The sequence below is a fragment of the Halichoerus grypus genome, chromosome 3 (assembly GCF_964656455.1).
Source record: "Halichoerus grypus chromosome 3, mHalGry1.hap1.1, whole genome shotgun sequence".
NCBI lineage: Eukaryota > Metazoa > Chordata > Mammalia > Carnivora > Phocidae > Halichoerus > Halichoerus grypus.
In genome coordinates, this window is record NC_135714.1 from 136,531,552 (window position 1) to 136,546,962 (window position 15,411).

Here is a 15,411-nt window from a genome sequence, read left to right on the forward strand (position 1 = left end):
TTAATTCTGTGTGAGGCTTTCTCCCCAAACCAACTGTTTTATTTTTATTCAAAAAGAAGGCAGCTTAAGGTTCTCCATAGATCCCCTGGGAATCTTTTTTCCTTGACTTTAAACACTCATTTCCCTAACTCCATACTCCCTTGAGCATTTTTACAGCCGGGATAACTGAGCATAGTCCCTTTGGAGCTCATCAGAGTTCTTGTCTAATTGGTCACAGAAGTTGGTTTCAGGTATTACCAGCAACTTCTCAACCTCTCCAGAGACTGCTACTTCCATAGCACTGGTCCCCCTTGGTCCTGGAAAACAAGAGACTGAGGACTCAAGTTTTAGCAACTGCAAGAGATTATCAGTTTTACCATATGGATAATCACAAATTTTGCTAAGAAGTGTATTTATTGGGCTGGTTTTCACATTAGAAAATAAAGCTGTTCTTATATTAGTGTAAAGTTCCTTTAAGGTGTTTACTGTTTAAATAAGGGAGAAGATAGGTGCAAAGATTGGGTTAGAATATGGCCCCAGGGGCGCCTGGGTGGCTCAGTTGGTTAAGCGACTGCCTTCGGCTCAGGTCATGATCCTGGAGTCCCAGGATCGAGTCCCACATCGGGCTCCCTGCTCGGCAGGGAGTCTGCTTCTCCCTCTGACCCTCCCCCCTCTCATGTGCTCTCTCTCTCTCTCTCATTCTCTCTGTCTCAAATAAATAAATAAATAAATAAAAAAAAAAAAAAAAAAAAAGAATATGGCCCCAAATAGTAAATATCTAGAGTCAGGGTACAAAGTAAAAAGGGTAGAGATTTTGGAGCCTCTTACCTGGAGGCCTTGGACAAGTCACTTGAGCTGTTTGAGCTTCTGTCTCTTTAGCAGCATCTGGGCTTTTTTACAAGTATTAGAACAAATAGATATCGAATATTGAACTCCTTGCTCATTACACAGTACATACCCCCCAAATAGTGGCAGTCATTGTTACTAACATGAAGAGAAAATGCACGAAGGGGTTTGGGATTTAAATAGGTGGAATGCTACTGAGAAGATGATGCTTAAAATACCTGACTCAAAGCCAGCAGCTGCCATGTATTTTATTGACAATTTCTTGGACTGAGTGATCTAGGCTTTTTTTTTTTTTTTTAAATCCCTTGGAGAAATGTGTGCTTTTCAGATTGGTGGTTATTGATGATTGCAAATAAATTGAAAAGAAGAAGGGATTATATGTTGTGTAGGGGAGTTAGGATGGGGGGGTGGAGTGAGAATGGAGTGGCTGTCTCTTAAACCATCATAAAACTGTGTTTCTTAATAGGCAACAGGACGTTTCATGGCCATATATCATAATTAATCAACCACCTCAGTATTTCTGTGGAAAACTGTATAGACATTTGTTTTATTTTAGGTCCCAGATAAGCATTTTCATTTTGAAAAAATACAGCTATCTTTCAAATGACGAATTTTCACTGGTTCTGATATTAATTATAGAACTGCTCTCACTATGCCAGGTGTCTTCCTTTAAGACGATGAAATTCATTGACTAACTTATAACTAACTCTGTGTATGTGTCTGCATAATTTTTTTCTGATTATCAAATGTTAGGGAAATTATACATCAGGCAAGGTTTAGTTTCTGCCAAAAATAAGTGCCAGAAAAGGAGTTGCTCTCCTCACATATTTTATGAGGTTCTCTCTTATTTTACATTAAAAAAAAAAAAAACTTAAAATACTCTTCAGTAAGGAACATAATGCAGAAATGACCTCAAGCAGTGCTAGCTTGGAATGCTTACCAGTGTCACATGATGGAGCTGGCATAAAGGAGTGAAAGAAGCTTTACATTTTATACAGATTTAATAATGATTCCTGGGTGTGTGATCTCAAAATGGCAAGTACTGGATATTGCCATAATATTTTAAAGATGAGTTTATAAGGTATATAGTAAGCGATTTTATAAAGAACCTATAAGATAAATGAAAAATCAACTTCACTAATGCACATTATCACATACAGACTAAAAAAGTAATATATCTCAAACAATTTAGAAGGAATGAAAATTCTGTTAGGAAGCAGATGTAAAGTTTTAATAGATTGATTTTATGAAAGTGACAGTGAAAAATTATTTTAAATTAGTATTTTCCTATATGATTTTAAAATTTGCACAAGAAACTATATCAATAAATTGATATAAGCAGCCATGTGACCATTTCATTAATATCCATGAGAGTTTTCAGGTCAGCTACTAAATAAATACATTAAATTTAAAGCTTAAGTGTGTGTGCTCTAGAGCCAGACATCCAGAGCTATAATCTTTCTTTACTGCCTCTTCACTACGTGATCTTGGTGCAAATCACTTAACTTTTCCGTGTCTTAGTTTCCTCCTATTTAAAATGGTCATAATAACACCTACTTCGTAAGATAGTCATAAGAATTAAATGACCTAATATATCTGCAAGTGCTTAGGTCCGGGCCTGGCACAAAGGAACTCATATACAGGTGTTTTTAGTATTGCTTCTCTTTGAAAAAAATGGGGCACAGCCTTACATTTTGAAATATATGGTACCTAAATAAGTTCATACATTTTCTCATCATACTAAAGGATTCTACTTTTCTGTTTTGAAGTAAATGTCACGTGGATTCCTTCTGTTCAATGCTTTCATTCCACATCTAGTAGAAAAGGCTTTCTAAAAGTATTTGCTTAAAAACATCAATTTACTAGTTTTGGCTGTTTATTTTCCTCAACAGAGGGTAATATGTGTTCTATTTGTGTGCAAATTATCACTATTTCATAAGTGTAGGAATTAAATTTTAGATTGTAATTTGTCCAACTCTAGCCAATGAAGTTTATGATTTCATTTATGTTACCAACCCCAAAAAACATGAGAGTGACTTTTCTGCGTTGAAGTGAGGGCTAGGTCACTACCATATCTCAGTAGCTAATTCTAACACGTAAAGGTTTATTTTTGGACAGAAAGCCATGTGAAATAGTCATGTGTATAAGTATCTTCATAGCAAGTCCTCTCTATTAAGTTCCCTTTAAAGCATTATTTTCATGTACGAAAGTAGCAAGGAATTTTTGAAATAAAGCATGACTAAACTTGGACTTTGCTCCTGTTCAGTGGTGTTTCTGTTCAGACTGTCCTCTAGAGGCAGTGTGCTCAGGATGGCAAGAGTATCTTACTGTGGTTAAGCCATACCAGGTTTCAGCATGTGTCTGGGTCAAATACATGGAGGTGTTTGCAGTCAAACATCGTAAGACTATACACACAAAAGCACAAACTCCCCAAGATGTTATCACTTTGAGAGAATTCTTAGCTATGACAATTTGAATGTTTATAAAAGAGAGTAAGTAATTGAACTACAAGCATATCATGATAATGAGGTTGTTTACTTCACAGAATTTAGTACAGTATTCTAAGCAGCGAGCTCGTCCATATAAACATATGGTTTATTTAAAATGTAACATATAGACGGGGGAATATATATCATAAGTAAACTACTGTAATGGTAGTGTTAGTTATGACAGTGTCAAAAATAAGTCAGGTTTTTCTCTCTTTTTTTTTCATTGTATTTGAAAAACATCTGACCTAAGGTGATGGAGAACCTTGACTGGAAAAATGCCAGAGGGAATGAAAAGGAAGAGAGAGGCATCAGTAAGGTAGATTCTGTAGTTCACAATGATTATTTCATTTAGTCCTTGTATTATGTTATATTCATTTGATAGAAGAAACTAAGGTACACAGAAGTTAATTAACTTGTCCAAAGTTTCCTGAGGAAGAGGTTGACCAGAGGATAACTCCATATATGTTGACATGAAGCTTATGTCTTTTGAGCCTGGCAGGAAGCTGGGAGAATGTTCTTACAAATGATTAATTTTTGTCAGGTTTCTCCAGTAGACATAAAGCAAATTCTTGTAGACCCACTCCTGTGAAACATAGTCATATCAACATTAAAAAATGTCTCCATGTATTTTAATGAGAAATATAATTAGATCTATTCATTTATTAAATCATTATCTCATGACACTTTTAGGAAAACTGTTTCTTGCTTTTATGTTTATGAACAAAAGAAACTGTATATTGTGCAAATATCTTTCTCTGGAATACTGATGGATGATGTAATTAAGAATAAGTATTGGATCTAGAACATATCATAAGGTATAAGGGAAGCAAAAATTACTTCTGATGAATAATATTCAGGAATCCAAATGTTTACTTTTTCTGGTGTTCTTAAAGAAATATTAGGATTGAGAGATATAAAAGTCGATCGTATTATGAAGTGGCCTTTAAAATGAGCTACTAAATAATATTCCTGCCTATTCAAGCTGTATATTGAAACAGGTCAGAGAGTGTCAGGACTAGTAGTATCTGAACAGATGAGTAATAAAAGAAAAATAGGGTGTGTGTGTATACAGACGCAGAGAGAGAGAGAGAAAATATGAATTGCTTTTAAAACACAACTTGAGTTCTAAAGTGAGTAAGGGGACAGTGTTTGTGGCTGAATGATTTTGGCCACTAAAGCCCTCTCAATAACCCACTGGTATCTAGTCTTAGATTCTAGCTACAGTAGGAATTCTAGAGCTGGAAAGGACCTGTGTCTTACACAGCATCCACGTGTGGTAATTATTATAGCTAACACACTTCTATTGTGATTTCTGTGTGCTGGGCCCTACCCTAAATGCTTTATGCCTGGTCATACATTTAATCCTCACAACATAGGTTTCCAATAAGTGATGAATGAGTAGAAAATAGAAAATAGAAGGGACTGTATTTTCACTAACATCTCAGAGAAAAATAGGAAATGTGTCCAGTAACATACCAACTCTTCCTTGCAGAGCTTGAAAACATGAGCATAAAGAACACTCACAAAACTCCAGTGATGATAGGAGGAAAACAGTATTCATTTGGGTAAATTCTTAGGAATACATCTTAATATAAAGTTAGGTTTGGGTCACTAAGTACGATATTTAACTTACTTTAGATAGTGTCACTCAAGGTAAAGGGAAGATTACATAGATCCCAACAATTAACCCAAACCTTGTGTGTTTTGTTGTTAACTATTTCTTGAAATAAAGTGATTCTAAAGGTTAGTTGGGAAATTTTTCAGTTAAATAAATTTCAAATGTTGGTGGCAGTATTTTTGTTTTGTTTTGTTTTTTAACTATTGGCTTTCTTAGCAACCCCCTATGCTAATAATAATGCATTGTGAAACATGAAACTCTAGTCCATTTCCATTACATGTCCAGTAATATACCAACTCTTCCTTGTAGAGCTTAAAAACATGAGAATAAAGAAGTCTTTGGTGGGGAGAGAAGGAAAGGGAAGAAGGCAGCCATCTTAGCTTCTAATACATTATCACTACTTTGAAGAATTTTACCATTTCAACAAAGTATTGACTTAGTGGTATCAGAGACTTCAAAGCACTCAAAGCCAGTGCATTTATGTTTAAAACATAGTTCATTTATTAACTAGTAATTTTATAAATGCCAGTCATTGGACTAATTAATAAATCAAAGACTATCAAATGCCTGTTCCTATATGAGACTAAAGTTTTTTGTATAGTACCTGTTTACAGCTAATTGTTGTAACATCCCTTTTTCTCCCAAAAAAGAAAAAAGTTATTATATAATATAATATATATAAATAATAATATAACTTTTTACAATACCCAGATTATATGAAATTATGATGAATTTTGTTTATGCTCACTTTATGCATTTAAAAATCTGATTTTAATATTACCCTGCATTTTTTATGTATTAATAGTGTTTGTGGTTAAACTATGATTCAGTCATTTGCCTAACAGAAGTTTATTGCAATTGTGATCCACAAGTACCATATTTTTAGGAATATAGGTTGCTGGATCCAGGAAAAATTTGAACAGTAATATATTCATATATCAAATAGTAAAAATATTTAAATGATAAAAAAATATGGGACTCCTTTAAATTATGTTCTTGATTGTGAAATATATTGGTATTAAGATCAAAATGTATAAAATGTGTTAATTTTCCCTTTAGTTTAATTATTGTTTAATTTTATTCAGGTAATTACTGTATATAGTCCCAACTTCAAACATTTTTCTTATATTTTGAACAGTTTCAGCTATAAATGGTGGCTAGAATCACAAGATAATTCACAGCCCCATTTTAATCTGAAATTTAATGAAATAGGATACTGATAGTAATTTAAATGGGCACTGTGTCAAGCCTAGAAAAATTTGGAATAGATGAATCTTGTTGTCTTTGGCATACTGTGCCCTTTCTTGGTATATTTTACTCAGACTATGAGTTACTGCCTCCCTAAGGATTCTGTGTTATCCTTGTTGACCTCATGTTTAAACATGGGTGCCTGTACTGTGCGTGTCCCCTAACTTCCAACCCCTGTCTAGTCCATTTGCCTCTTAAAGACCATTTCCCCTAGATGTGGGCTCAGGTCTCTATTCTTTTAGAGTATTGTGGCTGGCTGGGTGAAAGCAGTGCATTTCAGACTCTTCCTTTATGGGAACAGCTCCCACAGCTTCTCCCATTCTGAAACCTTGGCTGAGGTGTGCTGTCAATAAAATTTAATCATGATACTATTATACAAATCTATGGGGAAAATTTTTAAACTTTCTTAAATGTGGCATCTGCTCTAATATAAAGAAGTATTCAGTTAATACTAAATTATGTATGCATTTACTCTGAGTTTAATATAACATTTCATGCTGTTCTGAAAAAAATACTGGTGGTAGGGGGAAGATAAAAGCCATGTTTTTTAAAAAAAAGTATGTCTGATTTCTTTTTCTTTTGTAGGTAACACCTGTTTCAATAACATTTTGGGTAGTAAAAGTTACATTTGGAATTGGGACTGTCTTACCCACCTCCATATTCCCTGGCCCTAACCGTCTGACATAGCAGATACTCAATAATAAGTATTTAAAGTAGAATTGAATTCTTAAGAGTGAAAATATTTTTTTTTCTTTTTAAATAGCTCTTTATGGGTCTTAGCCTAACATAGCTATATAATTCTGGTATCTGTGGCTATAAGCTAGCATAGTTGAAGAGATTGTAGTATATAAGGGCTGGATCCATGTGTATTGTAGTAGATGTAGAGCTCTGTAGCTCTTAGTACTATCCACACAGCAAATTCTTAGGAAAGATGACCACCTAATGGATATTGAAGAGAAGAGAGTCCTATGAGACTTGAATAAATGTCTAGTGAGTAAAAATTCATTAGAGAGTTTTATCTTCATTTGACAAATTTAAGTTAATTTAAAAAAATCACACTATGTGGCACGTGTCAACCTGAGTCATGTCTATAAAAAATAATCAATAGAAATCAGTTTATTGTTCTATAATTATATGTATTGATTTATGCCTTTTAAAATCACTGAGCCATTGAATAATGTTTCCCCAGTTGGCTTCTGCAGTGAGTGGCTGAATTAAATGGAAATGTAGACGATGAAGGATATTTATCCTGGTTTTGGACACATTTTAATATCTGATATCTATCACTTAACAACATGCAAAATCATAGTCATTAGTACATCTTGGCAGATTTCTGTCTTCAAATTGTTCCTGAAGAAATCCTGCAAATATTTCACCATTCTACATTGTGGATAAATATATATATAAATTCTCAACTTAGAATTATTCACCTATCTATTCCTTATATGGGAATTGTTATTTTCCTAAATTTTATCTAATATTTCACAGCATCTTCAGTTATCAGGTTTTTAAAAAACAACACCCTTAGTGAGATATGTCACGTTTGCAATGATTTCACACATTTGAGTAAGCACCTCACTTCTCTGAGTTCCTCCAACATATGTGTTTTTTGTCCATTTATTTGGCATCTAATCATATACCTCCTAATAACTTTATTTTTTTTATAAAGATTTTATTTATTTGAAAGAGAGGGAGAAAGCATGAGCAGGGGGGTGTGGCAGAGGGTGAGGGAGAAGCAGGTTCCCCACTGAGCAGGGAGCCTGATGCAGGGCCCCATCCCAGGACCCCAAGATCATGACCAGAGCTGAAGGCAGATGCTTAACTGACTGAGCCACCCAGATGCCCCCATTAGGCATCTGCCTTGAAAAAAACTTTATTTTTAAGTCTTTTCTTTGTTTACCTTGTCTCTCATGAAGTCAAAAATATTTCTGTACAGACGGTATTTAATATTATTAAATATCATAGTCTGTTTGTTGAGTCAGATCTGAATGATTGTGGGATATAAGTACATCTTGCCTCTTTGTTTGAAACTTTGAGGTATTAAAATTCATTGGTCATTGTCATAAAACTGAATCACCTCCCTTGGGAAATTTATTCTAATCTATGGAATGGCATCTTGTTTTTGGAAGGGGAGAAGGGATGAGATCAAAGGAGAAAAGGGAATGTTGCTAAGATAAACTCTTATTTAGGTTTTATTTTAATATTTTTTATTATTATTTAACAGCTAAATAGAATCAGTATGTAGGGAGGACATAGAAAATGTTACCAGTATTGCATGATGTCAGCCTATATTTTGAAATGCCAAGTGTATTACTGGCCAATAGTATAATAAGTGGGATAGTATAAATAGTGCCCTTTTTTTAATTCAAAAGAACTGGTAATAACTTATAAGAGTATAAGATTCTTAAGGCGTGTTTTCTTAGTGTCTCATTCATTGACTAGCACATAGTAACAGGAAAAAGACTCAATAAATATTTGTTGAATGGAAAAATATATGGATGTTTTCTCCTTTTAAGATTTATTTATTTGAGAGAGAGCAGAGAGAGGGACAGAGGGAGAGGGAGAGAGAATCTTCAAGCAGACTCCCTGCTGAGTGCCGAGCCCGATGCAGAGCTTAATCCCAGGACCCTGAGATCATGACCCGAGCCAAAATCAGGAGTCCACCTCTGAACAAACTGAGCCACCCAGGCCACCCATGGATATTTTCTTTTTCAATACATTTTCTCTGTTATATGGGGGAATCGTAGAAGCACTTGAGGGATACTTAGTGAATCTGTTCCATAGAAGCTTTTTTATTTAGGGTTTAAACATGAACAAATAGAAAATTGATATGTACGTGTATGTGTATAGATAGGTAAATGTTGTCCATAACTTTCTCAAGTCTAAGTTCTTTGAAGGCATTCTTTTCTGTTTTCTTCATAGAGGCTAGGACATTTACTTGTATAACAGTACATTTTGTCAATTCTAAAATGCTCATTTTTTTTTTTTACCTTTTTTTTTTCTTTTGAGAGAGAGAGCGAGGGCCCATGAGCAGGGGGTGCGGAGGGGCAGAGGGGGAAGGAGAGAGAGAATCTTAAGCAGGCTCCACGCCCAGTGCCCCACGCGGGGTGCATCTCAGGATCCTGAGATCATGACCTGGGCCGAAATCAAGAGTCTGCTGCTTAACCGACTGAGCCACCCAGTCACCCCTTTTCTTTACTTCTAAATAGTATTTGAGCATATAAGAACCTCAAATCTGTTTCTTGTTTAAGCTAGTTCTTGCTACAAAGTTATATTTGTGGGGCTAACGAATAATAGAATAATTTCCTCAGTGGTGTGTAATTAGAAAGTTGTCACTCACTGAATTAATTGCTCACCCAAGTGAGCACCTCTTTAACCCACCTCTTTAAAGCCACCTCTTTAAATATTGAACGTAGTGTTAAGATTCATTGAATGTCCCTAAACTTTAAAAATTTATTTTGTGATTTTTGATACATAGGACAACATTTGGTAATTTGTGAACTTGAAATATGAAAGATGTTTCTTAGTACTTTTGGGTAAATGGTATGGATAGAGTATAATAAAATGTTTCAATGTCTTAAGAGTTCTTGATTCAAATTGTAATCCTGTTTCTCCTGCTCCTTCCATAGCTTCCTGCAGATTTCACAAAACTACACCTTACTGATAGTCTCCACCCACAGGTGACGCACGTTTCTTCTAGCCATTCAGGATGTAGTATCACTAGTGATTCTGGAAGCAGCAGTCTTTCTGATATCTACCAGGTAAGAAAGTGTTTTCCTTGTCATTTGCTTCATTTTTATGTATTCCAAGGAGTTTTATGATTCTTAATTGATAGGATCTATAAAGTAAATATATATGTGTATATTATATGTACAGGTACATAAAATGTTAATGTTATAGTATGTTTGTTTCAGGAAGTAGAACTACTGTCTAATTGTATTTACCTCTGTTATTACCAATTATCAGAGTTTTAAATAGAGTGGTTACAATGGAGATATTTCTCTTGACTAAATATTTTATAAATTTGACTGTAGTATTAAGTTTTTGATTCTTTCTCAAAACTGTAGGGGAAAACTGCAGAATTATGCTATATAGTAAATTTTTCTTATTAAAATCTTGAGGTTATTATTAAATCATTGGGTTATTTTTTTTTGCATTTTTAAACTATGTATAGATTTAGTTATGTTTATAAAATAAATTTTTATGATACCGATGGATAGAAAAGAAACTAGAACTATGGAATTCCATAACTGTTTTAAAAGCAAAATAATTTTAATTGTTAAGGAAGAGTTCACTGGCTTGGGACTAAATTAATGACTAAATAATGACTAAAATAATGCAAAAAAGGTCTGTTTGTGGAGAGGTCTTTAAATAAATACTACTAATATGGGATTTTGGATGGTTTCAAATGAAAAGAACATAGTACTCGCTTTACAAGGTATAATTCTTGACTTCTTAGGAATTGTGAATGAGATGACCATAGAAGTACCTTTCTTTAGAAACATTATAGTTTTAGGGTCATTGAAATATTCAGGCAGTGCTAACTTTCTATTTAAAAAAAAAATACTAAAAGTAAACAATTAGAATACCCTCCAGACAAAAATATTTAACTTCTAAATTTAGTAGATCTTAGAAAATAGTTTTGTTTGAAGGAGGTAATAGGTATACATTTTCCTATAATTTAGGGGTATTGTAGAGAGCTTACTGCCTAATAATCAAAAGACATAAATGCAATTATTTGTAGATTTTTGGCTGATTAAGAATTTAGTATTTTGCAATAAGAAATATTATCTGGCTCTTTAAGGTAACTTTAAAAAAATTCTAGTTTGATAGAATATCAAATGCAAAGATCAATACCTTATAATAAGTGTTAACTTATAATAAAATTTTTAGGAAGTAATCCCATTTTTCAAATGTTAGAGGAGGAGAAGGTGGTGAATAAGGGTAACTTTGCTCTCCTCCCTCCACCAGCCAGTACTGCCTATTTTTAGAAGTTGATTTTTTAAAACATTTACTCGAGTATCCCTTATCCTAAAACAATGAACAGTATAACTAAAAGCTGTGCTTTATAGTAACTGAAATATCATGATAGAGCCCTTGTCTTCCAAACTTTGAGATGATTGTATACTTTAAAGAGCTGCGGTGGAAACACAGCTTGAGGTTATAGTATATACAAACCTGAATGGAACTCCTAGAAGGCAAATTTATAATAAGAATGAAGTAAGTTGTTCAAATAATTTATTGAGGCATATTCTGAAGGGAATTCTAGCTTTATGTGTTTAAACCTTGAGTAGGCTAGGATAAGTTCATGAGGAAATTCTTGATGGTATGGAATGTCTGAGAATCCAGACTGTGGGTGAGAACTCCAAATTGCTCTGACATGGTCTGCCTGCAGCCTAACTTTATCTTGGGGTATATAGATGGAATAGAGGGTCCCTGTGTATTTTGCTTCATTTTAGTTGAGTTTCAAGGCTATTCATTTCAAATTTGATGGTAGGCATGTAGCCTTGTTAAGTTTATACCCCTCATAAGGAAAAATCCATAGGTGTATCTGAGGATTTGTTACTAGCTATACAAAACTTAACATTTAATAAAGATCCCCAATAGACCATTTCGATTATCTTTAAATCAGAAATTCTTAGGTTCAGAAGGACCCTGACAGATGCACCTGGGTCAGTGACCAATCTTGTATTTGAGTCCTCTACTGCTTTTCTTTTCTTTTTTGTTTTTTCTTCTTTTTCTTTTTATTTGTTTTTTATGTTTTATTTATTTTTCAGTGTTTCAAGTTTTTATTTAAATTATCGTTAGTTATCATAGAGTGTAATATTAGTTTCAGGGGTAAAATTTAGTGATTCATCACTTACATACAAAACCCAGTGCTCATCACAACAAATGCCCTCCTTAATACCCATCACCCATTTAGCCCATCACACCCCCCCTCCCCGCCCTCCAGCAACCCTCAGTCTGTTCTCTATAGTTAAGAGTCTCTCTTATGGTTTGCCTCCCTCTCTCCTTTTTTTTTTTCTTTCCCCAATTTTTATCTGTTTTGTTTCTTAAATTCCATATATGAGTGAAATCATATGGTATTTGTCTTTCTCTGACCGACTTAATCTACTGCTTTTCTATCAGCGAAGCATCCAGTTTATTCTTGAACATTTCCAGGGATGGACAACTATCTCCCATGGCAGTCCATTTAATCTTTGTATACTTCTGACTTAGGAGAACTTTCTCCTAAGTCAGAAAGTTGTCATATTGAAGTGAGTATAAATGCTTACAAGATGGGCACAGAGAGACTGAAATTGAATGCTGTGTACCAGAGAGAAAAGGGTAGAATAATATTTCTGAGAGGGTGGGAAGAAGGGAATTCAAGAGCAAAGTGGAATAACTAGCTTTAAGAAGAGAAACCTTCCTCTGTTTTAAAAGGTACATATTTATCATGGTGGGTTTGGAGTGGGGAGTTTGGGAGTTGAGTGCGTTTCTCTCTCATGGCTCCAATTTTTCTCTCTGAAGAGGTGAGTTCATTTGTTGAGAGTGAGAGGATTGGCAAGGGTGAGAGTTTTAAGGAGAGAGAAGTTTTGAAATAGAAGTTTCAGGGAGTAGGAGAGCAAATTGACTAGAGTAATGGAAGCTCAATTGAGATGGTGCAAATACAGAGTGATTTCCCTCTGTCCTGTTAAGTATTTTTTTTCCTACAGCAAGCAAAAAGAAAGCAAAGACTTGGCTTCACCCAGTCCTGGAGTTTTGTTAAATGAGTGTAACACAAAGACGGATGAAGCAACCTGCCAACCTCTTTTTAACTACTGAGCTTTGTTTTTGCATGCCTTCTGCCTGGAATGTTTTCTCCTAGGTTGATCCTTTTCTGCCTTCATTTTTAAGTACCATCTTTGCAGAGAGTTCTTTCCTTATTACTTTCTGAAAAGTAGGTCCTACATTTTGGTTTCTTCCCTGGCTAGTCCTTTTGTTTAGACTTTGAAATGATTATTGCTTTCTATGTTGTTCTGTCTGCTTACTAAGATGACAGCTTCAAGAAGATAGGGAACTTCTCTGTCTCATCCCCATTTTCTCTTTAGAGCCAGGAAATTGTGGGCATTCGGTAAAGGTGTGTTGAATGAACGTGATTGAAATGTTAGAGCTTACAAGCTGGAGGGGTGAAAGCTAAACATAGAAGGTAGTAGGTCTTGCAGACTGAAGGTCATGCTTAAGTTGAAAAAGGGTTATCTTGGAAACAGACGGAAGCAGTTGAAAGTAGGAGTTTGTTGGCAGTAGAAAACAGAATGCCTAAGTTGTTTATATGAGACAGTGCAATTCTAGCCATAAGATCCTGGCTACGTAGTGTGAGTATCAGAGCAGTAGCTTGGTGGACTGGAAACAGTTGTTCAAAAATAGATCAATAGAACAGAGACGTCAAGTAAAATGGAATTCATGTGTAAGTACATAATATGTAATAGAGAAATCCTGACAAATCAATGAAGAATGTGATGGATTATTCAGTAAATGATCTTTAGGGTGGGGGAGTCACTTTATAGTCTCACTTTATTTTTTTATCTATTTTATTTTAAAATATATTTATGTATGTATGTATGTATGTATTTATGAGAAAGAGGGAGAAAGAATGCAGGCAAGGGGAGGGGCAGAAGAAGAGGGAGAAGCAGAGAATCTCAAGCAGACTCCATGCTGAGCACAGAACCCGACGCAGGGATCAATCTCGTGACTCTGAAATCATGACCTGAGCCAAAACCAAGAGTCAGACGCTTAACTGACTGACCTACCCAAGCACCTCTGTAGTCTCACCTTATATCATAACTAAGATTAAATTCCAGATAAACTAAAGAGTTAGCAAACTCTTAATGGTATAATAATAAAAAATTTAATAATTAAAAGATCATTTGAGACAAAGATTTAAAGTCAGAATACAAAAAAAATCCAAAAAAATTAAAAAAAATAAAGTCAGAATACAACTCACTTATGCAAATTAATAAGAAAAATACTCAGCTCACCATATAACAATATTCAAAATACAAGAGTAGGTAATTTGCAAAAGAGTACATGTAGATATCTGTACCTTAAATAAAGTATTTCAAAATATATTAGTAATTGAGTATATGAGGATTAAATATGATATTTTCCTGTCAAATTAGCACAGACTTTCTTACTTATAATAAATATTTACAGATAGATGTTATTACACCTGTTACGATTATAGTTTTTGGAAAGAAACCTAACAATTTATACTAAGCTGTAAAATTGTTCCTGTTTTTTAGGCATAAATATATTTTTAAAGCCTATATTGAAATAAAAAAATTGATGTGTAAAATTAGGAACAGCATAACTTATAATATACAAACTATCCTTATAGCAAGCATTATACTTATTTCCAAATATATTTTCATACTTTCTACATATATATGGTTTTGTAGGTAGTTCCTACTCACTTGTTGTCTCGGTTAAATTATCATCAGCATTAAGCATTCACTATAACCTTCTTCTAACCTAAATTTATGTCAAGGTCTGACTTAGATACTATTTGGGTTAAATATGTATGTTCGAAATTCTGCACAAAATTGATTTACATCAAGAATGCTTATTAAGCAACTCTTTTAACCATGGGGATATTGGAAAAACTTTTTTTCATAAATGATTTTTGAGTACTTGATGATAAAATATATGTAGTAGTTATTTTTATTTTAGTTAAATAAATTAATGTTAGTTAAATTAATGCTTCACTGGAGCTTTAGGCATTTAATATTTCCTCTGTTCATTTTCTTGATATCCTTTAAAAATGCAAAATAATCTCTTAAGAACTGTATTCATAATACAATATATGTAGTCCCTTTTGATTTCAGTAAATCATAGAGCTTTTGGCATTGATCTGAAAATACTACTAGTTTTTTTGAGAATATTATTATTTAACTATAATGTACATCTAAATCTATAATTTAGGTAAATCTTCCTTCTTGCTCCTGAGACACATATAATCAGATAATTTTTAAATATAGAGTGCCCGTGTGCTTATCTTTATTTAGAATAAAAGGGTTTAAAGACTAGCATTAATCTTAGTAATATTATAGTTTGGAGGAAGCTAGAAAATAGCAAGCATTTTATCTATGTTTATACATAAATAGATATATTTAAAATTTTATGTTTTATGACTTAGCAAAGCAGAAAACATTTCATTGCCTTATTATATTTTAACTATTTTTTTAGTATAGTTGACAGTGTTACATTGTTACA

At 33.8% G+C, this 15,411-nt stretch overlaps 1 protein-coding gene across 17 annotated transcripts in view; it reads left to right on the forward strand.

Moving 5' to 3' along the window:
- The window catches only part of RAPGEF2 (Rap guanine nucleotide exchange factor 2), a 234,884-nt gene that overhangs the window by 173,705 nt on the left and 45,768 nt on the right, over window positions 1-15,411 (forward strand). For 9 of the 17 annotated variants that reach the window (XM_078069376.1, XM_036085593.2, XM_078069380.1 and 6 more), the window contains one exon: window positions 9,810-9,941. In XM_078069376.1, the coding sequence (XP_077925502.1) occupies window positions 9,810-9,941 (132 nt within the window). Of the gene's footprint in view, window positions 1-3,564; window positions 3,631-9,809; window positions 9,942-15,411 lie in introns of all 17 variants that reach the window. The other 8 variants (XM_078069378.1, XM_078069375.1, XM_078069379.1 and 5 more) reach the window with 1 other exon arrangement.